Here is a 23,342-nt window from a genome sequence, read left to right as displayed (position 1 = left end):
AGGCTGGTGCCGCGCCTGCGCCTTGAGACGCAAGCTCCGGCAAGGGGGCGGGGCCAGAGCCGGGCCCCGAGCGTTACGCCTGCGCAGTGCGCGGAGACGGAGACCTTCAGCTTGACAAGGAGGGACGGACTGACGGAGGAGGCGGCGGCGGCGGCGGAGGCGGCCCTGGCCCTGGCCCTTGAGGTGCGCGGCGAGGGAAGGCGGGCGAGGGAAGGCGGCTCGCGGCTGGAGGAGCCCGGCGACGCCCTCGCAACGGCGAGCGGGGCCGCCTGAGGCTTCGGGTGGGGGCCGCGGAGAGGGCCTTGGGCCTTGTGGGGAAGCGCTGCCCCCTCGCCGCCGCCGCCGCCGCCGCCGCCGCCCTCCCGGGCTGCCGAGCGAGGGGCTCCTCTGAGGGCGGGCCTCCAGCCCCCGCCCGCCCGCCGGCCCGCCCGCCGGCCGGCCCGCCGCCTGAGGCTGTTGCCAAGGCCGCGCTCGCAAGGGGGGGAGGGGGGAGGGCGGCGGGGAGACGCGGAGACCCCGCCACGGCGGCGTCTCCTGTATTTGGCGGCGTGAAGCCCCCTGCGATCTTCGGCATACGAAATGAGCAGAATAAAAACCAATGAAGAAATTGAGGCAGCAGAACCCAAAGGGAGAAGCTGGCAGGCGGGGCGGGAAGGTTCAAGGGCAACATCTGAACATTTCAGTGTAGTATCATATATTATGGCATCAAAGTATTTTTCTAAAAAAAAATACTTGCGGAATATGAATAGTTTCAGTATGAGAGCAAGACTGTCAAGTGTCAGGATACCGAGGGCACTGCTAATCGTGCTTTCCAATGTATTTCTCATCGATAAAAAAATCGGTGTGGTGCCAGCAAATTTTTATTCTGCAAGTGCGTTCCAGAGAAAAAACTGAGATTAAGAGGAAGCCACAGGTTCAAATCTCTGCTCACTGGATGGCTTTGGGGATCCCCACCCCCACCCCCCATCTCTCTGCATAGGCTGCTTCACAGGGTTGTTGTCAGGTTAAAGTGTGCAGGCTTGCCTGCCATCTCAAGCTCTTTAGAGGTACTGTAGTGTCAGAAACTCAGGTATATAAGCTAGGCACCAAATGGCTCATTAAACCAAGGTTATAGCCACCAGAACAGAACATCTGGTTTCCATTTTGGGGCACGACTGTTCTAAAGTCTTTATTTTTCAAATGATGGACTGATCATGATTGATTATCAGTTAAACATCTGGCTAGCAGATGACAACTTTGAGCCAGGTCAGGCTTCCTCAGCTTTGGCCCACCAGATATGTTTGAGACTACATTTCCCATCATCCCTGACCACTGGTCTTGCTAGCTAGGGATCATGGGAGTTGTAGGTCAAAAAAACCTGGAGGGCCGAGGTTGAGGAAGCCTGAGCTAGGTTAAGAACTTTGAGAGCTTAAAGAAGAAAAGTCACTTTATCCAGGGACAGCCCACATAGAACGGCCTATTCTAGGGTTGCCATATGTCCAGAATTTCCTGGACTACTGTAGTTGGAAGCACTGTCCCAGCGGAAATCGGCAAAATGTCTGGGAGAATCCAGATGTATGGTAAGCCATGTCAGCAGTGTCGTTTTTGCTGATTTCCCAAAAAAATAGCTCAAAAGTGGTATTTTTTGTGTGTCCGGATTTTCACTTTTTGAAATACAGCAGCTGTAGCCTATTCCAACTTGTTTTTCATAATGGTAACAGACCATTCGTAACATAATAATATTATTCACAGCTGTGAACTGTGGGTTGGGGTAAGTGAAGACAAGCAACAATTCACTATAACATTGTTCACTGCTCATTCTCAGGCTGCACAGAAAAAGCATATTGGTTCCTGAAATTCATTCTGATTGTGCAGATAAAATGTAACTGATAGAATTCTGCAAGATGTGGCATTAGTGTGTGAAAACAGTTAAGACCCCAAGATTCCCAGGTATGCACTTCCAGATGGTGGTGATGTCAGGCACCATCCTGGCAGTGCCCAAGCAGCTTCACTTGGTCACAAGTGGCCAGTAGTCTGGCGCCTGGCTAATTTGAACACTGTTTAGAGAACAAGTAGTGATGGTGGGGTGATAAAGATGCAATTAATAATTCTACGTGCAGTTTATTGACAGGTGAACTATGGGAATGTGTGAAATTGCTTTGTGTGGGATCGGGTTGTTTATCAGTCTAGTTCGGGGTTAGCCAATGTAGTGGCCTCCAGATGTTGCTGGACTGAAAGTCCCATCAGCCCCAGCCAGCATGGCCCATAGCAAGGGGTGATGGGAGCCTGGTGTAGCTCATCATGGTCTCCTCTGACTGGTAGCAACTCTCCAGGGCTTAACATCACCTGCTTCCTGATCCTCCTTTTTTGTTTAAATGGAGATACCAAGAAATTGAACCTAGGACCTTTGCTGTGCAAAGCACAAGCTATTATGGTTTCTTCCTCTTCTTTTAAGCAGTGTTCAAAATTAGCCAGGTATCAGGTGCATTTTGCAAACTGTGCAGGTCCAGTTGTGACCACATGGAGATCTTTGAATGCCAGGTGGCAACTGACATCTCCATCTGGCTGGCCCCTCCAGCTTTCTTAAGCAGGTAGGCATCTCCCACCTTTTCCTCCAAGGAGTACATGGTTTTCCCCCCACCCCCAATTAATCCCTACTATGACTCTTTGAGGTAAATTAAGAGACTGTGACTGACTCCATGTTCACTCAGTGAGCTTCATGACTGAGTGGGGATTTGAACCCTGATCTCCCAGGTCCTAGTCCGACACTCTAAGCATTATCCCACACTGGCTTCCTAAAGTACTTCTGCTATGGGGCAGCTCTATAAATTAAGTAGGTACCATCGGCTGGGTGAGGACTGCAGGGCCTGCTCCCTTCCAGGGCCTTTTCCAACTGGCCAAGGGGGCGTGGCCCAGGCCCTCTCCCCCAGCTATAAAGGGACTCCTGCTGCGGGGAAGCCTTGGACCATCAGCTGGGTGAGGACTGCAGGGCCTACTCCCTTCCAGGGCCTTCTCCAACTGGCCCAGGGGGCGTGGCCCAGGAACAAACTTTTGGAGAAGTGTGGGAAGTGTTCTGCCATTGCTTCCCTGTTCCAGGTGGTTAATGTGCTTTAAAATGTCCTCAAGCAGTCGGTGGCAATTTAAATTTTTATTTCTTTTTTTCCTTTTTTCCTTTGTTGGGGGTGGGTGGGTGGGATGTATAGTTGGTTGGGGATTAATTTTAGTATAATTGTTCTGTTCCTTTTGTTGTTGTTTTATTGGTTCTGTATAGTTTGTATTTTGTTTTTAAGGGGCGGGATCAGGGCTGCCTGGGAGTGGGGCCCCAGCCAACATGATGGCTGGGACAAGTTCCACGGGGGCGGAAGCACTGGGACATCCGATCTCGGTGATCATGGGCAGGAGGCGGAGTTACGCTAAGACCAGACCATGTCATTACCGAGGAGGCAGGTTTAGTCGTTGTTTGAAGACTATCCCTGCCTCCGGGTCTGGCCTTGACCGGATGGATACTGGAATCAACAGGGGAAACCCACATGACCTGAAAGTGTTGCTGTGCAATGCCAGGTCAATGATGAATAAAACCACTGCCATCCACGACTTGATTGTGGATGGAGGATTTGACCTGGCATGTGTGACAGAGACCTGGTTGGAGGAAGCAGATGGGCCTGTCCTTGCCGCTGCTTGCCCACCAGGTTTCTCTTACGCACAGCAACCCAGGTCATGTGGGCGGGGAGGGGGGGTTGCAGTGATTTTTAGGAAGTCACTAGCTTGCACCTGGCGTCCTACTGGGAAGATCCAGTTCTCTGAGTGCATGTTCTGGAAGTTGGGCAATAGGGGCAGTACAGGATTCCTTTTGGTGTACCGACCTCCCCGCTGCACCAAGGAGTTAACCAGGGCTATCGACTGTCTGGCTCCGAAGCGCCCTCTCCGATTGCATGGAGCCCGGACAGCCCCATGGTTTTCTTCGGAGCTGAGGGCGATGAAACAATCGCTGAGACGGCTAGAGCGTCGGTGGCAGAAAACTCACTCCGAATCTGACCGGACACAGGGTAGAGCTCAACGTCGAGCCTACCAAGTGGCGATAGCGACAGCGAAGAAGACTTTCTTCACCGCCTCTATTGCATCTGCAGAAAATAGTAGCAGGAGACTCTTTGAGGTGGTTCGCAATTTAACGGAACCACCTTTACCACCGGGGCCTTGTAAAGACCCCAAGATGTCCTCCAACGATTTTGCAAAGTTTTTTGCAGATAAAATCACTCATATTCAGAAGGAGCTAGACACCACCGTGGGAGCAGGGCTGGGGCGGGAGAGTGCTAGAGCTCTGTCTGGTCAAGTTGCATGGAATCAATTTCAATCTGTTACCCCCGAGGATGTGGACAGCCTGCTTGGACGCATGAAACCAACCACCTGTCTCCTTGATCCTTGCCCATCCTGGCTAATAAAAGCAAGCCGGGAAGGGCTGGGCGATGGGCTCTGCGGGGTGGTGAATGCTTCCCTCTGTGAGGGAACATTCCCAGATCCGCTGAAAGAGGCGGTCATTAAACCGCTTCTTAAAAAACCATCTTTAGACCCGGCCAGTATGGCCAACTATCGCCCAGTCTCAAATCTTCCATTCTTGGGCAAGGTGATTGAGCGCGTGGTTGCTGAACAACTCCAGGCACGCCTGGAGGATGCGGACCATTTGGATCCCTTCCAATCGAGATTCAGGCCTCACCATGGGACTGAAACTGCCTTGATCGCGCTGGTTGATGATCTCCGGCGAGCTAGGGACAAAGGTGAGAGTTGTTTCCTGGCTCTGCTGGATCTCTCAGCGGCCTTTGATACAATCGACCATAACATCCTTCTGGACCGTCTAGAGGAGCTGGGGGCACTGTTATACAGTGGTTCTGCTCCTTCCTCCTGGGCCGTGTTCAGAAAGTGGGGGGGGGATGAGTGTTCAGACCCCTGGGCCCTCACTTGTGGGGTGCCTCAGGGTTCCGTCCTCTCCCCTATGCTTTTTAACATCTATATGAAGCCGCTGGGAGAGATCATCAGGGGGTTTGGACTGGGTGTCCATCAATATGCAGATGATACCTAGCTCTACCTCTCTTTCAAATCAGAACCAGTGAAGGCGGTGAAGGTCCTGTGTGAGTGCCTGGAGGCGGTTGGAGGATGGATGGCGGCTAATGGATTGAAGTTGAATCCTGACAAGACAGAAGTACTGTTTTTGGGGGACAGGAGGTGGGCGGGTGTGGAGGACTCCCTGGTCCTGAATAGGGTAACTGTGCCCCTGAAGGACCAGGTGCGCAGCCTGGAAGTCATTTTGGACTCACAGCTGTCCATGGAGGCGCAGGTCAATTCTGTATCCAGGGCAGCTGTCTACCAACTCCACCTGGTACGCAGGCTGAGACCCTACCTGCCCGCAGACTGTCTCGCCAGTGGTGCATGCTCTAGTTATCTCCCGCTTGGACTACTGCAATGCGCTCTACGTGGGGCTACCTTTGAAGGTGACTCGGAAACTACAACTAATCCAGAATGCGGCAGCTAGACTGGTGACTGGGGGCGGCCGCCGAGACCACATAACACTGGTCTTGAAAGACCTACATTGGGTCCCAGTACGTTTCCGAGCACAGTTCAAAGTGCTGGTGTTGACCTTTAAAGCCCTAAACGGCCTCGGCCCAGTATACCCAAAGGAGCGTCTCCACCCCCATCGTTCTGCCCGGACGCTGAGTTCCAGCACCGAGGGCCTTCTGGCGGTTCCCTCATTGCGAGAAGCAAAGCTACAGGGAACCAGGCAGAGGGCCTTCTCGGTAGTGGCTCCCGCCCTGTGGAACGCCCTCCCATCAGATGTCAAAGCGATAAATAACTACCTGACATTCAGAAGACATCTTAAGGCAGCCCTGTTCAGGGAAGTTTTTAATCTGTGATATTTTACTGTATTTTTGGTTTCTATGGAAGCCGCCCAGAGTGGCTGGGGAAACCCAGCCAGATGGGCGGGGTACAAATAAATTATTATTATTATTATTATTATTATTATTATTATTATAGGTAAATAAATATGTGGAAAGCAAAATGTCACTTAGAGAAGAATCTGAAATATTTTCCTTGAGGCTTAAATTTGTTTTATTCTGGATTGTTTTATTTGATGTTTTAATGTGTTGTGTTGTATATCATTTAGGGTTTTTTTTCTTTAAAATGTAAAGCAGTATAGAAATAAGGATAGTGCTTAGATATTCTGTTGTGGCGACCGTAACCCAGGTTTAAGGTGCCATTTGGCAATTAGTTTACATATCTGCGTTTCTAACTCTGCTTTTGGGTAACAGCAAAAGGGAATATGTGACAATAAAACCACAGTTAAAGGTGGTTTGTACTTGCATGGTGTCAGCAGTTGTTAGTAGGCTTATTGGAATTCAGTGGCTTGGTTTAAAAATGTGTTGGCCTTTCTCTGAAAAGCATAGATTTTAAAATCTGCACAGAGAGAGTCTTGAGATGGTGATGCTCATTTGTCCATGCATGGTATTTTCTGCTTTGATCTCTTTCAAAGAGCTCAGGATAGCTTGTACTGCCCCCTCATTTGGAGAGGATGGTTATCCAAAGAGCTTTGAGGTTGAGCAAGAATTTTAAGCAAGGCCTCCACTATCTATGTCTGACAGACATGCTGGTAAGTTATGGATGTAAGAGAGAGCAATGTTTAACTGGACTCAAAAGTAAATCTTTGCAAGCTTAAGCCCTGGCAATAACTGAATTAGAGCATATACACAATTCCTTTTCATCCATCATTAAATGGAAGCATGAGAGTTGTAGATAGACATACAACTTTTGTGAAATCTCCTGAGGTGTCACATTCATGAAAATGTCAGTGGAATTGCTCGGAATCTCAGCAATTGGGCATTTTATTTTAAACAAAAATACTACTATTTTGATGCAGAACTAAGGGTGGGAAGTTCCATACTGATAATTCCACAATAAGTGCTGTGGCCATAGGGCTTTTTGTGTGTGTCTGTGATACCTCCTGAAATTTGTAGTAACCCCACAATGATTGTATTGGGTGGACATAGGAGTTGCCCGGCTCTTTTGGCTTCCAGGACTATTGTAAATCTGCAGGTGGACTGCATTCAGTAGCACCTCTCAATCTTGCTCAAGTGTATATATCTATTCTTGCAGTCGTGTGTGCCCAGGTTCATCCACATGTGCTTACATCTCTTCTTCATGGTTATTCTGATTGTGATTCCTTGCAGAGCAACTCCAAAGAGGGAGCTGCTGCTGCTGAAAATGAAAGGGTAGTATGGTTAAACTCATGCTGCTTTGGTTTCCTTCTGAAATGCCAACCTTTTAAAATGTTATCACTAACAAGGAAGTTGGTTTAGAGCTATAGGAAACGTTTTGAGTGGCAAAGATAATAGGAGCATTGGATGGGCAGACAGATCTGCCAGGAGAGGCCAATATTACCTTATCATAGTTATAGATATCAAAGTGAATTTTGTCACTTTCTCAAGGAAGCAATTTTTTTACACCCAGGATAGACTGGAGAAGTGGGTGTGTGGTTTTGAGTGCTTACTTTAAACCCTGTTGTATGAGAGCTGTAAACAGGCAGATCTTAGCTCAGCCTTCGTCAGCCTGTTGCCTGTCAGACATTTTGGACTACAACTCCTATCAACTCCAGACAGCATAGCCATGCTGGCTGGGGATGACAGAAGTAGCCTTTGAGCTTCTCATAGTCGTGCTATGCAGCCAGGTGAGTAGCCACACACTAAGTACGCTGGATATGTTGGTTCCAGCACTGAACTTGGAATGATTTGATGTCTGAATGTCTGGCATTTCATAGAATCATAGAATCATAGAGTTGGAAGAGACCACAAGGGCCATCGAGTCCAATCCCCTGCCAAGTAGGAAACACCATCAGAGCACTCCTGACATATGGTTGTCAAGCCTCTGCTTAAAGACCTCCAAAGAAGGAGACTCCACCACACTCCTTGGCAGCAAATTCCGCTGTCGAACAGCTCTTACTGTCAGGAAGTTCTTCCTAATGTTTAGGTGGAATCTTCTTTCTTGTAGTTTGGAACCATTGCTCCGTGTCCGCTTCTCTGGAGCAGCAGAAAACAACCTTTCTCCCTCCTCTATGTGACATCCTTTTATATATTTGAACATGGCTATCATATCACCCCTTAACCTCCTCTTCTCCAGGCTAAACATGCCCAGCTCCCTTAGCCGTTCCTCATAAGGCATCGTTTCCAGGCCTTTGACCATTTTGGTTGCCCTCCTCTGGACACGTTCCAGTTTGTCAGTGTCCTTCTTGAACTGTGGTGCCCAGAACTGGACACAGTACTCCAGGTGAGGTCTGACCAGAGCAGAATACAGTGGCACTATTACTTCCCTTGATCTAGATGCTATACTCCTATTGATGGAGCCCAGAATTGCATTGGCTTTTTTAGCTGCCGCGTCACACTGTTGGCTCATGTCAAGTTTGTGGTCAACCAAGACTCCTAGATCCTTTTCACATGTACTGCTCTCAAGCCAGGTGTCACCCATCTTGTATTTGTGCCTCTCATTTTTTTTGCCCAAGTGCAATACTTTACATTTCTCCCTGTTAAAATTCATCTTGTTTGTTTTGGCCCAGTTCTCTAATCTGTCAAGGTCGTTTTGAAGTGTGATCCTGTCCTCTGGGGTGTTAGCCACCCCTCCCAGTTTGGTGTCATCTGCAAATTTGATCAGGATGCCCTTGAGTCTATCATCCAAGTCGTTGATAAAGATGTTGAATAAGACCGGGCCCAAGACAGAACCCTGTGGCACCCCACTAGTCACTCTTCTCCAGGATGAAGAGGAACCATTGATGAGCACCCTTTGGGTTCGGTCAGTCAGCCAGTTACAAATCCACTGAGTGGTAGCAAAGTCAAGACTGCATTTTACCAGCTTCTTTATAAGAATATCATGGGGCACCTTGTCAAATGCCTTGCTGAAATCAAGGTAGGCTACATCCACTGCGTTCCCTTCATCTACCAGGCTTGTAATTCTGTCAAAAAATGAGATCAGGTTAGTCTGACATGACTTATATTTCAGAAATCCATGCTGACTATTGGTGATCACAGCATTACTTTCTAGGTGCTCACAGACTGTTTGCTTAATGATCTGCTCCAGAATCTTCCCTGGTATTGATGTCAGACTGACTGGGCGGTAATTATTTGGGTCCTCTCTTTTCCCCTTTTTGAAAATAGGGACAACATTTGCCCTCCTCCAGTCTGCCGGGACTTCGCCTGTTCTCCAGGAATTCTCAAAGATGACTGCCAGTGGTTCTGAGATCACATCTGCCAGTTCTTTTAATACTCTTGGATGCAGTTCATCTGGCCCTGGAGACTTGAATACATCTAAACTAGCCAAGTATTCTTGTACTATCTCCTTAGTTATTCTGGGCCGTGTTACCTCTGCTGAATCATTTGCTCCAAATTCTTCAGGTCGGGCATTGTTTTCTTTATCGGAGAAGACTGAGGCAAAGAAGGCATTGAGGAGTTCAGCCCTTTCTGTGTCCCCTGTTTGCATTTCACCAGCTTCTCCTCTGAGTGACCCCACTGTTTCTTTGTTCTTCCTTTTGCTACAAACATACCCATAAAAGCCTGACTGCAACTTCTTGAAAAGCTGCACAACAATTGCAGTTTTGGAATAGGAAAATCCAGTCCATGTTTCATTCAGTATGTGGCATTGGCACATACAGAAATGGCTGAGATGTGAATCAATACTGGCTGGCTGGGCACTACACCTGATGGACATTAAGTCTGTACAGACCCTGGCAGGTGGTAGTCCCAAGGATTGGTTGGAGCACAAAGCCCCCACAGAACTCAGTACTGCTTTCTTACGATAACTCTTTTGCCTTCTCTTCTGGTTCAGCTGAAAATTAACCAATTGGGGAACCTGTTAAAAATAGCACATTAATTAAAAGCAGAGTGGGCTTCAATTTGAAAACTTAAAAAAAATAATCATGAATGAAACAATGTTTATAAAAGCCAATAAATTAGTACTCTGGTTTTCTCTCCACTGATCTCTTAGTCTCAAAACTGCAACACTGCAGATCAATAATGCTAAATATGTTACAATTTAATTTCCTTAAAAATACAATCTCTTATTTGAGGCAGAGGGTGGAAGAAGCCAAGATGTAAATAAACTTGATGATGATGATGATGATGATTACTATTATTGGCACTATTTTTAATGTTTCTGAATACAATTTTATTGTATTGTGAATTTTTAAAAAAAAAATCTTGGGAAGAGCAAAAAGAAAAGAACAAAATAATAATTATTGCTTCTAATGCTACCTTTGAAAACTATTCTGTCTACAACAATACAAATTGTTCTTATCTAAAATATTCCTAAAGTGCAATACTACAATGTACATGGATGGCACACAGTAGGTCGGTATCTTTCATTGGGCTGGCTTGGCTTGGTGGTAAAACATCATATTAGGCTGAAATGATGGATGCACAGTACAGAATTTCACCAGAAAAGGAAGGGTTGGGAAAAAGAAAACTAGTGATTAGTAGCTTTGTCTTTCTTGGGAGTATAAATGTCTTCAGACATTTTCTTTTTCCTGCCTTGCATTCAGTTGACAAGGGTTTTTTATAGGCGCCAATTAGTATAGATCATAATTTCTGAAACTGAGGACTGGGGACCACCATTGGGCACTAGCCCACTGGAAGAAGCAAAGATCACCAGTGTTGAAGCAATAATTCTTCAACATCAGCTTCGTTGGACTGGTCATGTGCGGATGCCTGATGATCGTCTTCCAAAGCAACTACTCTATTCCGAACTTAAAAATGGAAAGCGTAATGCTGGTGGTCAACAAAAGAGGTTTAAAGACTGTCTCAAGGCAAATATAAAAAAATGTAGTATAAACACTGACAACTGGGAAACACTGGCCTGTGAGTGCTCCAGTTGGAGAACAGCCTTTACCAAAGGTGTCATGGGCTTTGAAGACACTCGAACTCAGGACGTAAGGGAGAAGTGTGCTAAGAGGAAGGCACGCTTAACAAATCCACACCGTGATCAACTCCCCCCCCCCCGAAACCAATGTCCCCACTGTGAAAGGACGTGTGGATCCAGAATTGGCCTCCACAGTCACTTAGGGCCTTGTTAAAACCGTGTTCATGGAAGACAATCTTACTCGGCTACGAGTGATCGCCAAAGAAGAAGAACTAGCCCACTTCCAGATCAGTGTTAGCACTGCAGTCCACCCCCTCTCACAGGGGACAGATACAAGCAGCAGCTCTAAAAGTCATGATAAACTGGGAATAGGGAGGGTAGCTGGTATAGGAGGAAGTGAATGTACAAGGAGCAGGGAGGAGGGATGGAAGAAATTGCATGTACTTGGGGGTGGGAATAGGGCACAAATTATATGTGAAAGGAAAAGGGAGAAGAAATCGAAGGGGGCTAAAAAATACTTTGAGAGGCATATAGGAAGCAAGCAGACAAACATAAAATAAAAAGCCATCTCCACTTGGAGAGTCCAGATTAACACATTCTGCCTAAAATGGGGAGGCTGATTTGAAATACCTCCAGAATCAATGTTAATTTGACTTGAGGAAAGCTTGGAACCATGATTTATTATTGAAAGAATTAGACACAGAGAATGGTCAGGCTTAGGTTGGATCCATGCTTTTTAGTGAATCTACTTTATAGAAAGAATTGACTCACCTGAATGAACTGAAGAGCTGGATTAGGAATTGAATGGCTGAATTCAGAATGCACTGCTGCCAGTAGTTACAAGAGCTGACTGCATACAGATACTCCCTTTCCCCCCAAGCAGGAGGCTTGGAGCCTCTATAGCTGGCAGGCGTTTGATAATGATAATCATAGGTATCATATTCCCTTTTCCAAGGGAGAGGTTGGTCTGATGTATAGTAAGGTAAGGGTCTCTTCAAGTAGACCTGTCGTATGTGAATGTTATGTATAACTTATGTGTACATTTGAGAAGCCGGTTGTAAACAGTTTCCCAGTGCACATGCCCACATATACTATCTCCCTGTCCCTATCCCCCACATATTGCACATACATGCTTTTCACACCTCTGGACTTATATGAAGCGGCTCCTTGCCTTCAGGGGTTAAACCTAGTAGATAAGTGATATATATTAATGTGTATTTTTTTTTAAGTTTGCCTGTCATGCTGTCCTTGAAGGTTTGGTATAAACATTGCGTTACAATGAGTATAAAAGTAGTGGTTGCAGGTATTATAAGTGATAGCTTTGATCTTTAATGATGCATGCATTTCCCCCCCATATTTGACAGGTGTATATCAAAGAGCTAGAGGAGAGTCCTGTAGGTTCACGTTGAGAAGTAAATGATTTAGGAGCTAAATTGTGAAATAAGAAGTCTGCAACCATGTTCAGCTGTGGTCCTGCTAGACCCCCAGGTATCTATACGTATATGGAAGTTCAGATATTAAAGAAACAAATTTAGAACCTTAATACTAAGATGATGTGTTTAAAAGCAAGAGTTATGTTATCCAGCAGCACAAAGCTGGCTTGCTGATATCCCACATGTCAGACTTGCAAAGCAGTTCTGCGTTTTGACCGCTGCTATCTTCCTGAAGGTGACATTGGAGAGGAATGTGCCAAGAATAGATTTCTTCTTCAGCAAAGTTCAGAAGAACTCCTGCTATGCTTTAGGGGGGAAATGGAAATAGAAGCTTGAGAGTAGCAAGATAGCTATGCATAAGTTTCTCTGTACAGCCCAATAGGTCAACACCTCATAGGGTAGAGTCGACAGCCAATTTAGTTTTTACCACTAAATTTATTTCCTTAAGACAAGGTTTTCCAGTACATGGAGTTGGGAATAATGCAACGAAACTACTTCCCCAAGTAATCAAGCAGCAAGTATCTTTAGTGGAGTTTGGCCTTGCTGTAAAAAGACTTGTCACTTCCCACAAGCCTGGCAATTTTCTGTGGGTGGCAGTGGGGTGGGGGGAGCCAATATGAATTTTGGATCAAAGGCTTTTAAGGTTGATGAGGAAGCTGTTGATACAAAGGAGCCATTCTGTTGCTCTTGGAACCATACACAAGAGAAAGTTGTTGGCTTAGCAGACTGCCATGGAATAAATATGTTATTGAACTCAAACTATTAAATCTTTCTATCAAATTTTGGATTATTTCTTTGCCCTCGAAAAAATTATTGATAGTCGGAAAGGAAGATTTATGAATAGACTCATGGTTCTTCATCATATGTGACATGTAAGGTAGTGGCAAGAAATTGCTGAGAATGGTGTTCATACATGCTCATTTATTTCCAAATATGTACTGGTTTTTTTGCTTCTTCCAGACCCCATGGCTATCCCACCATCCTACTGTGACCTGGGGAAATCTGCCAGGGATGTATTCAACAAAGGATATGGTAAGCAGGACAATGGCCACAAATTATGCATATATTCTCTAAATATTTTGGAAATCTGTTGCTAAAGGTCTTCAGATGTGTTTAGAATGGCATATTTTTGTTCACATCTTTGAAGTGTTCTTGCTCCTTCGCTTAGTTTCTCTATCCTTCTTCACTCTATCAATCTGTCATCCATCCTTAAGATTTTTTATTGGATTGATGGCCTTGCTTTCATCCCTTGATGTTTTAGTTAATGCTTGTTTTATTTAAATGCTATATTTTATTTAAAGTGTATATTCATTTTCTCCAAAAATGTAACACAACGAGTTAAAAACTAGCACTAGCAGGAAGGAAAGCCCATCTCTTAAATTCTCAGATGAATCAATTGGTTTTGAGCTGGTGCCTGCAACACTTGCATTTCAGTCTTCTGCTTTCTGACTCTCCTCATCTGACTTTGTCCATAATCTCTCAAGATGGATGAGGGCCTCCATTCTATGGTGATTGCAGATTTCAAAAACTGGCATGGAACCTCCTATTGGCTCACTTTAGGCTTATTGAAGCGGGCTCTGCGCCACATATTGGCTTGCATATTCAGCTCTGGGGTTGTCTCTGCAGCAACGCTGCAACTTTAGTGGAATTTTGAGAATATGAAGTGTGGCATAACATAGGTGAGCCCCATATCAGTTTCCCTGAGTTTAAAGGGGTTTGTTGATCGTCTTTGAGCTGTTCTTTGGAGGTACTGTACTTAAAATGCACCCAAAATGTCCAAATCTTAGCACAATTCCAAAAAGTGAACATGTACTCACATCCTGTTTATGGTCTTTCCATAGGCATCTGTTTGGCTGCTGTGGTAGTTGAGTGCTAGATCTGATCCAACAGGACCCTTGTAATGAGATGGGATGCCATTAGTTCCCTGAATCAGAGTTGTTCAGTCAACCAGATGTTGCCAGTGCCTGCCAAAATCTGTGGGTCTCTGTCAAGTGATTCCTAGAATTTCCATTAGAGCTAAGCTGGCCTCTCTTTTTATTGGTGCTCATCACAAGCACCTTTTAAAGGCAGATGCACCCAATTTGTTACTTCTTGGGCTTTGTTTCTCATTCATTTATTGTGGTATAAATAAGAAACTAATGTTTTGGCAATTTCAGGGTTTGGAATGGTCAAGCTAGAGTTGAAGACCAAGTCTTCCAGCGGAGTGGTAAGTAATGAGTACTTTGAATTATTGTTGCAACAGGAGAGTTTGTGGAGCACTAATATTACCTTTACAGCATTGGCAGAGTCAATGTACGCACCTAACATTCTGCTTCTCCTGTATGTTTGGGGTGTCCTGAAGGTTATACTTAGGACCCCTCCATGCAGTATTAGTTTTAGTGTTTTGAGGCTTGACTCCTGAGTGCTTGACATCTCATAGAGCAGCTGTTAGTAAACTGTGAAGAAAGGATTTGGACTGGTGACACATGACCTGTCCACTTGTCTGCCATGTTCAGAATAGCTGTGGTGGAAGAGGTAATCATTTGAAGGAGTTTAGAGCTAGAACTATGGCTTAAACAATCTGACTCTGCAAGTGGAAGTGGCAGTACGGATACTTGGATTGGTTCACATTTACTGACTTATTAAAGATGCTAACTTCTAACGTGACTTCTCCCTTTTACATGCAACACTGATTTTTGGATGTTTATTCAGCTGGTAAGAGAACCACGTATTTGCTTTCTTGTTATATATCTCTCCTTCAGGTTTGTGTACTTGGACCATGACCCACTGCCATTCCTAATCCACTCTAATGGCTAAGTATATGTGGTTAAAGGTAAAGGGTTACGTGTCCCATAAATGTGGTTAACCAGACACTAAATGTTGCATTGTGTACAGCTCCATACAGCAGTAGCATTTGCACTTGAACTGTCAAAAGAATTGGAGACAGCAGTGTAATCACAGGCATGCTATTTTTGATAGCCTCAAATTTAGAAGTTAGTATTTCTGAGTAGTATCACTTGGTGACTAAATCTCTGAAGTAGTTGGTGAGGAACTGGTGGCTCATGGAGAGCTCCCCATCCAGCCAGTAGCATCCCTGCTCACCTTGCAGCAGGACTTAAGCTTTTTTTAAAAACCTCCTCTTGGAATCTGTGTGTGTGTGTGTGTGTGTGTGTTTGCTTGGTTGCGTTCAAGTTGCGCTCCGCGGCAACCCGGAACCCAGTGCGTTACTTCTGGGTTTCGCCACTTGCGCATGCGCAAACGCTCAAAATGACGTCATGCACAGAAGCGGCGAAAAGCGGTGTGCGCAGTTGTGCCATCACTAGTTACATTTGCTTCTAGATGCGAACGGGGCTCCGGAACGGATCCCGTTCGTATCTAGAGGTACCACTGTATATGAAAAGAGGGTGGTCCTGGAAGTTGCAGCAGTTTGTATATTTATAATGACAGGATTTGTTATGCATATCCATATTGCTGAAGAGATGTGAGCAGCATCTTCTGAAGGCTCTTAAGTGCAGGGATCTTGAAAAGACTTTTAGTGTGGTGTGTGGGGCACTTCATTGCCCTCCTTGGAGCTCTCTTCCTTCCCAAGGTGTTTGTTGGTTGTCATGCGCCACCCCTTTGACCATTAGTATTCTAGTTCTGCTCAATTGTTTCAGAAAATTTATTTCTGCAAACTGCACAGTACAGGTAACTCACATCTTATGCAGGGGTTACATTCCTGGCCATCATGTGTTTCAACAAAATCATGTAAAGCTAGAAGGCCTCTATGCTGCTGTGGCCTTCCTTTTTGATCTGTCTGACGTCATGAAGACCTATAACTCCACATGTATGTGCTGAGCTCAAATGTCACATCAAAAGCAGAATTTGGGGATTGGCTCAGATTAAGTGGAGCTTGGCACTGCAGACATATGGGGGTCTAAGCAACCATCACATATGACAGTTGTAAGATGAAAAGTAACATATGTTGTGTGCATTCTTGCTTTCCCCACTCAGATCTTGTTGCAGCTGCCAGGAAAATCCTGGTCTGATCATATGACTGCAAGATTCTTTCTTTTCTTCCCACTCAGCAAACAAAGAAAGTTAAATGAAATGTTTCTCCTCCACTGGCGCCAGCTCAACCTTTTTAAAGAGGATCTAGGAATTATTTTTAACTGGCCGCTACACACACACAGAAAGTTACCCAAGATGTCATATCCTTCTTAAGCCAGGGAAAATCTGTGTTGAAGCTGAACCATGTTTCTGAACTAAAATTGCCTTCTTGTTTTCTTTTTTCCAATTGCTTCTCTTCCTCATTAGCTTGTAAGTTGTTGTCAGGCACTTGTATGTGTGTAAAATTGTACAGTATCTAAGGCAACATTAGCATCTAGCACCAAGAAGCTAATCACTGTACAAAAAATAACCTAAAAAGATGGGCTGTGCCCACAGACTCATAACTTTCGATTAGGCAGTTGGCTATTTATAACCCTGATCATCAGCTACTTGCCTGATTCCTGTGGCACATAAAAATAGGCTTTAGGTGGCCACAAAAGCTTATAGGTGTCTGTGTGTGCCTCTTAGGCTCTAAATAGCCAACAAAGGCAGACTGTAGGCAAGCTGACTAGAAGGGGTTTTTGTTGAATAGTAACATATATAGCCTGATATGCAAGGCTCATTTTAAAAATAAGTGGTTTATAGATGCTAATAAATAAATAAATAAATAAATAAATAAATAAATAAATAAATAGTAATGACCTAGACCAGAGGTTCTCAAATGGTGGTCTGCAAGCTCCATTAAGATGGTCAATGGAGCAGTTGCAGTATGAGTCTTTCAACACTATTGAAGAAAATAAGTATTAGCCTCATGTAACACAACTTCTGTGTTGCACACTTGATTAAAAAACTGCTGTGTATTAAGATTCCAAATGTGTAATTCTTTTATGCACACAAACTGATTACTTAAAAGAATATTTGGAAGTAGGGCAGGATATTGATCAGGAAAGACTGAAACTGTATTATCAGAAAGCCCTTCAGTGAACATTCTGGTGGCTGTGTCTAGCACCCAATATATTGTAATTTTTTGTACCTTATGAAGCGTTTGTTGTTAAATTGTTGGTTCCAGACATCAGAAAGGAGAAGTTAGATGTGGTAGGACCATGAAATCCAGTGCAGATGTGAATAATAAATGTTGCAGGGTGATTATAAAGCATATTGTGTAGGCGGAACTAAAGCTTGCATGATTTGCTGGAATTGCATATTCATTTTAAAACATGATTGCTTTGTAATTCAAATGTGGTATGTTTACAGGAATTTATCACCACTGGTTCCTCCAACACAGACACAGGCAAAGCCTCAGGCAGCCTAGAGACCAAATATAAGTTCAAGGATTATGGACTTACGTTCACTCAGAAATGGAACACTGACAACACCTTGGGGACAGAACTGTCCATGGAGAATAAGGTAAGAGGAAATGGAATCATGACTTCAGCATAGCAGGTAAACTAGAAGAAATTAAGCAAAGGCTTATGGGGAAAGAATGAGTTGTGTAAAATAGCTTTTTCTATGTTGTGGGGAGTTTTTTAAGTGGGGGTGAGGGATTCTGAAGTTAGTGGTTGGTAGTAATGTAATGTAGATTATATCTGGAGATATCTACAGACTATATCTACAGATAGACACCATTGCTGAAAAGGTCCTCTCACCATTTATCAGCCACCTCTGAAGGTAGGGAAAATTGGTGTTCTGAATATACCTTGACCGTCAAATGGTGAGGCTGCTTTATAATCTATCAAAAATTAATGCCTAGTTGTGCTTTTGTGAGTTCTTGAGTTTCAATCCAAGAAATATAATTAGTATGTCAATGAATTCACATATGCAGAAAAAACAAGTACTTGGGCTGCTAGTTAGGTATTTGAGGCAAAAAGTGTGAGATCTTTTCAGTTATATGTAATTTGGGAACCTTCCATTTTATCACAGGTGGCACTAAATAATGAGGTAATGTATAATGGCCTGGTTTTCAAAGACTGTAACATTTGAAAACTTTTGATTCTCTAGGATTTCCATCATACATTTTTTTTTTCATTTTTCTGTGCTGCAGACTACCATAATTTACAAAGAAAAAGAAATGCTAAGTAGAAGCAGTTAAAGTAGGAAGAAAATACTACTTATTAAGTAATTATTTTTTAAAGACGAGTACTATATTTTTCTTTTTTTCACTTCAGCTGGCTGAGGGACTGAAGCTGACCCTTGAAACCATGTTTGTACCAAACACAGGGTAAGTATTCATCCCTCGAGAGGGCTACTTTTAGCTGGGTGCTTTCCTCATAGGTGATGGTACCACTTGCAGACTGTTGTACTGGAGCTGCTAGCTCACATAGGAGGTGCTTTCCTATTCTTTTGCTTAAGGCTGTCTTTAAGTGAATGTATTGAAATATTGACAGTGACTCTGAATCAATTATGTAACATCAGGTAGCACGCAGGGGTAATTCATGCCCAGTTTTCTGCTAAATGTATGGGTTTGTAAGAAATGCCTACTAGAGGTTATAGATGGGATTAAACTTGATTCCCTGTTCTTACACCTTCCCAGGAAGAAGAGTGGAAAGTTGAAGACATCCTATAAACGGGAGTATCTAAACCTAGGTTGTAATGTTGACATTGACCTTGCTGGACCAACCATCCATGGCTGGGCTGTTCTGGGCTATGAAGGTTGGCTTGCTGGGTATCAGATGGCTTTCGACACAGCCAAGTCCAAACTTTCACAGAATAACTTTGCATTGGGATATAAGGCAGCAGACTTCCAGCTGCACACAAATGTGTAAGTATTTCTTTGTGGTCAGGAGGCCAGAATGTACAGAAACCAGAAAACATAATAAAACATAATCAATAAAATATGCAATATCAGCTTTCTGCTAAGACAGGCGATATGCATACATGAAAGGGATTAAATTTGAGGTTGTGTTGAAGGTGACCTTTGCCTTCAGTCTTGAAGGTTGCAAACCAAGTCTTCTCTGACCACCTATGGTTCTTTCCCAGAAAGAGCACAATTCTTAGTCTCCGTAGATTTCTAGGGCATTTGCCAGGATCCAGGAACTCATTAAAAAGGAAATGACTGCACAGTTGAATTACTTTTGGTTCTCTCACATTATGCTAGCACCAAGGTAGTTAACTTGCATGGAGCAGGGTATATTCCATCATGAAGGCACATGCTGAAGCTAAGGAGATCTGGATGGGAAATGGCTCCTTCCAATCTCCATTCACTTGCTCTTGCATTCAGAGTGCAGTTTAGAAAGGAACATTTTAGCTTATATTTGGTCTTTCTGCTTCATATCAGAAAGTGCTTCCCTCTCAATCCAGCTGGGGAAAAAAATATCATTTCTATGCTTGTCATTATTTCAGATCTTTCCCTATACCAGCTGATAATTGGTGCATCTTCATATATTAACCTAAGTCTAACTTTAGCTACAGAACCTCTAATCTAGTAAGGAAAATGTCAGGACAAGAAGGGAATATATATGGATTTAACCATTTTATTCAAAATTGTTGTCAGCCACTCTTAGCCCTAAAAGCAGCGTGGGGTGGGGACGGACTAGAAAAAACAGAAAATCAATACAAGCTAGAATAAGGCTGGGGTAGAGGTAAAGAGAATAAGGGCAAATATTTGCAGTTGTTGAAAAACTTCTATAAAGGCAAAATGGAATCTTCATTTGATCTCTTAAAAAATAGGAATGATGGCACTGAATTTGGTGGCTCCATCTATCAGAAGGTTAATAACAACATTGAAACATCTGTCAGTCTTGCTTGGACCGCTGGCAGTAATAACACTCGGTTTGGTATTGCCACCAAGTACCAGTTGGATGATAAAGCTTCTGTCTCGGTAAGAATTTTGCCATCTTCCCAGTATGTTATACATGTGTGCTGATAATTTCAAGTTAATTGTATAGCACTGTCCCATTTTCCTTGCCTCTTGGCTTTATGCCTCAGATGTCTTTGGAGCAGTCTTAACAATAGCAGAAGTTTTTTGTTAACCTTTTCCTTGTGATTCTAGTATGAACCCTATATGGAACAATTAGAGTGATACGAGTTGTCAAGTGAAAGTTTCAGTATGGACTAGTGTCTTATAAAAACAAATTCACTTGTTTGTTTTATGCTAGCTGTGAATTGTTTGTGTAGAATCAACTTAGGGAGTAGGAAGACTTCCACTATTTGTGAGATCTTTGGTGTATTTGGCAGTGGTATCAATCCTACGTACTGTATTGAGATCTCCTTTGGTAGATAAGTCTTCATCCAGGTCCAACTTCAGGTGGAGTGAGTGCTCTTATTGAATTTCCTACATATAGAATATGTCCTCTGGGAGAAGGGTTTGAACGTAGCCTTTCTGCATGCAGGGTACTGTTTTATATGGAGCAGTATTCCACCTGCTCTGATGGTGTTTCCTGCTTGGCAGGGAGTTGGACTCGATGGCCCTTGTGGTCTCTTCCAACTCTATGATTCTATGATTCTATGTAGGTTAAGGGCTTAGGTTTATCATCTTACTAAGAATGAAGCCTTTTGTGTTTTTGAGGATTTTTTGAGGATTTTTTTAGGGACACAGGAGGCGCTGTGGGTTAAACCACAGAGCCTAGGGCTTGCCGATCAGAAGGTGGGTGGTTCGAATCCCCACGACGGGGTGAGCTCCCGTTGCTCGGTCCCTGCTCCTGCCAACCTAGCAGTTCGAAAGCACGTCAAAGTGCAAGTAGATAAATAGGTACCGCTCCAGTGGGAAGGTAAATGGCGTTTTCGTGCACTGCTCTGGTTTGCCAGAAGCGGCTTAGTCATGCTGGCCACATGAACCAAAAGCTGTACACTGGCTCCCTCGGCCAGTAAAGTGAGATGAGCGCCGCAACCCCAGAGTCAGTCACGACTGGACCTAATGGTCAGGGGTCCCTTTACCCTTTACCTTTACCCAAAGTTTTGTTTAACATCCAATCTTCCTTCCTTCTGGGTAATGTTGACTATATTGCATGTGATCATTTCCTCTTCGTGACACACAGGAGAATGGATTTTGACTACATTGATGCTTAAGGGCAATAACATTAGTGTTTCCACTAGTGTGGGCACCATTCCTTTACCCAGACTGGTGAAGGAGGGACTTTTTATGCTCAGAAAGCAGTTGCCAACATATAACTACCAGCGTCTTCCATCTCTTTACTGATAGATCTAGTTCTAGAAGACTGCTGACTCTTCATAAACTTTCTCAGGAAAGCAAGTAAAAACTGGTAACGCTGTTGAATGTTCCTTTTTTTCTTTCTAGGCCAAAGTCAATAATGCCAGCCTCATTGGACTTGGCTACACTCAGACCTTACGACCTGGTATGTAAACTGTTGAATGTATTGAATGCATACCTTAATTTTGCTTGCATTTGGCTGTAGGACAAAACGAGTTAGAAAATTCCAGTGATACTTCCAGGGCATCATGGGGTAGTGGGTCCAAACCCTGTAAAGAACAGTATACGCCACCTTATTTTTGGATTATGCCTTGAGTAAATCCTGCCACAAAGGGAAGCTATTGTAGCCAGTGTGTGTCTAGAGAGAACAACTTGCCTGAGAAACCTCGGTGCATGGGAGTCTTACCAAAGAATTACCTTGAGATCTAGCACACACTGGTTCTCTCAGCTGCGAGTCTTCTCTTTTGACTTTCCCCCCTATTCTCCCTTACTGGTTGGTAGTCTGCTGTATTCTCTTAATAATGGCACTGTGTTTCTCCCAGGTGTGAAGTTGACTCTCTCTGCTCTGATTGATGGCAAGAATTTCAGTACTGGCGGCCATAAAATTGGGCTGGGATTTGAGCTCGAAGCTTAATGTAGGTTTTAATGAAGTATTAGATCTTTATTTGGAAGATGAAGGAGAAAACAAACCCCACATGTTCTGGCCTTAAACTCTTCTGTGAAACTTCAAAAAGTGTGAACTTGATATTCTTCCAAAGAATTGTTGTAACCCCCAACATTTGAAGTCTGGAGAGTGCAAACCTACCATGAAGGGCAATACTTGAAGGCATGCATGGAAGTTGTAATGGTTGTGCTACATTTCAGTTCAGTTCCTCAGTTTCTTTAAAATGTGTTCCTCAGAAGACAGCATAGCATCTGGTGAAAGGAAATAATCTCCCATCCTTCTGTGTTCCTACATCACATCCTGCATGTCCTGCACCTCACGACCTTTTGTATAACTGGTCTCTGTGCTGTAGTGAAAGCTTTGGTTTTGCATCAAAGTGGAAATAAATCAAAATCACATTTGGAAGTTACTCCTTGTATGGTTACTGTCTCTTTTAGCACACAGCTAAAAAGCCAAAGACTAAGCTACAATAGGGAGACAAGGAGAGGGTTGTATTACATTTTGCTCTCATATCTAATTGGAGGGTGGCTGTATGTAAAGCACATTGCTCTGCTAGACAAGTGCAACACCTGGCAATTAGAGGGGGACATTTGCGTTACTCTGAATGTTCATTCTCTTCAGTAGATGGAAGGGAACCAGGCAACTGTCACTCTCCTCACTTGCAATGTAGGCTGGCCTGTGCTAAAGCGTTGGGCTAAGTCCTGTCTGGTAGTTTCAGCATGTAATTCAGCTGAGGTGCTTTAAGGTGGGGGATCCAAACAAGGGATGTTGGATAGCAGCACTGACTATTCTGGGTGGGGGGCTAGCCTTTCTGCTATTTTCTTTCTTGAGTAACAAGAATGGGGGTGCCTTTGGGGAGGAGAGTACTCAACTGATAATGTTTACCAAAGTCAAGTATGCCATCTGTGTGCTTTAGACAAAAGGATAGGGACATGGGGTCATATCCACTGCTGCTGTTTCCCAAGTGCAGCAGACCTGCTTGCACAACAAAACTCTCCCCTTCCCGTACTCTCAAAATCCACTCCAGAAGATTGGAGCAGGTTTTGAGGGTGTGGGGAGAGAAAGGGGCAGTCCTGTTCCATTAGTGGAACTCTGTGTGTGTAGCATTGGACACAATCTAGATACTCCTGAGGCATATGAAGCAAAGTTTTGACCTTCAGGGTGCAGGAAAGATTAGTTTAGTCAGCACTGACTGATACAACAACAAGGGCTGAAATTTGTCTGGCCA

General features: G+C 44.1%; 1 protein-coding gene across 3 annotated transcripts; it reads left to right on the top strand.

The window, feature by feature from the left end:
• The first annotated feature begins 6,059 nt into the window (after positions 1–6,059).
• On the top strand, positions 6,060–22,523 carry VDAC3 (voltage dependent anion channel 3). Of its 3 annotated transcripts, XM_081870074.1 has the most exons (10): positions 6,060–7,690; positions 12,228–12,351; positions 13,257–13,328; positions 14,453–14,502; positions 17,559–17,711; positions 18,470–18,522; positions 18,835–19,062; positions 19,971–20,121; positions 21,538–21,595; positions 21,993–22,523. In XM_081870074.1, exons 2-10 carry the CDS (start codon positions 12,321–12,323, stop codon positions 22,082–22,084), a joined length of 888 nt encoding a protein of 295 aa, XP_081726200.1. In that variant the 5' UTR covers positions 6,060–7,690; positions 12,228–12,320; the 3' UTR covers positions 22,085–22,523. The 3 variants fall into 3 exon arrangements, with proteins under 3 accessions (XP_081726200.1, XP_081726201.1, XP_081726199.1); XM_081870075.1 differs by lacking the exon at positions 12,228–12,351; XM_081870073.1 differs by lacking the exon at positions 6,060–7,690 and having other exon boundaries at positions 11,827–12,351.
• Positions 22,524–23,342: the final 819 nt, after the last annotated feature.

Source organism: Podarcis erhardii (assembly GCF_964252035.2).
Source record: "Podarcis erhardii genome assembly, chromosome: 7".
Lineage (NCBI taxonomy): Eukaryota > Metazoa > Chordata > Lepidosauria > Squamata > Lacertidae > Podarcis > Podarcis erhardii.
Note: the sequence above shows the minus strand (reverse complement) of the source record. Positions and strands in the feature narration are given on the sequence as shown.

Excerpts from the sequence above, each read along its gene's own strand:
- VDAC3 (XM_081870074.1), top strand. The coding sequence starts at position 12,321 with ATGTTCAGCTGTGGTCCTGCTAGACCCCCAG. Across the intron at positions 17,712-18,469 it reads AACTGTCCATGGAGAATAAG|CTGGCTGAGGGACTGAAGCT; the intron begins GTAAGAGGAAAT and ends TTTTCACTTCAG. Across the intron at positions 18,523-18,834 it reads ATGTTTGTACCAAACACAGG|GAAGAAGAGTGGAAAGTTGA; the intron begins GTAAGTATTCAT and ends ACACCTTCCCAG.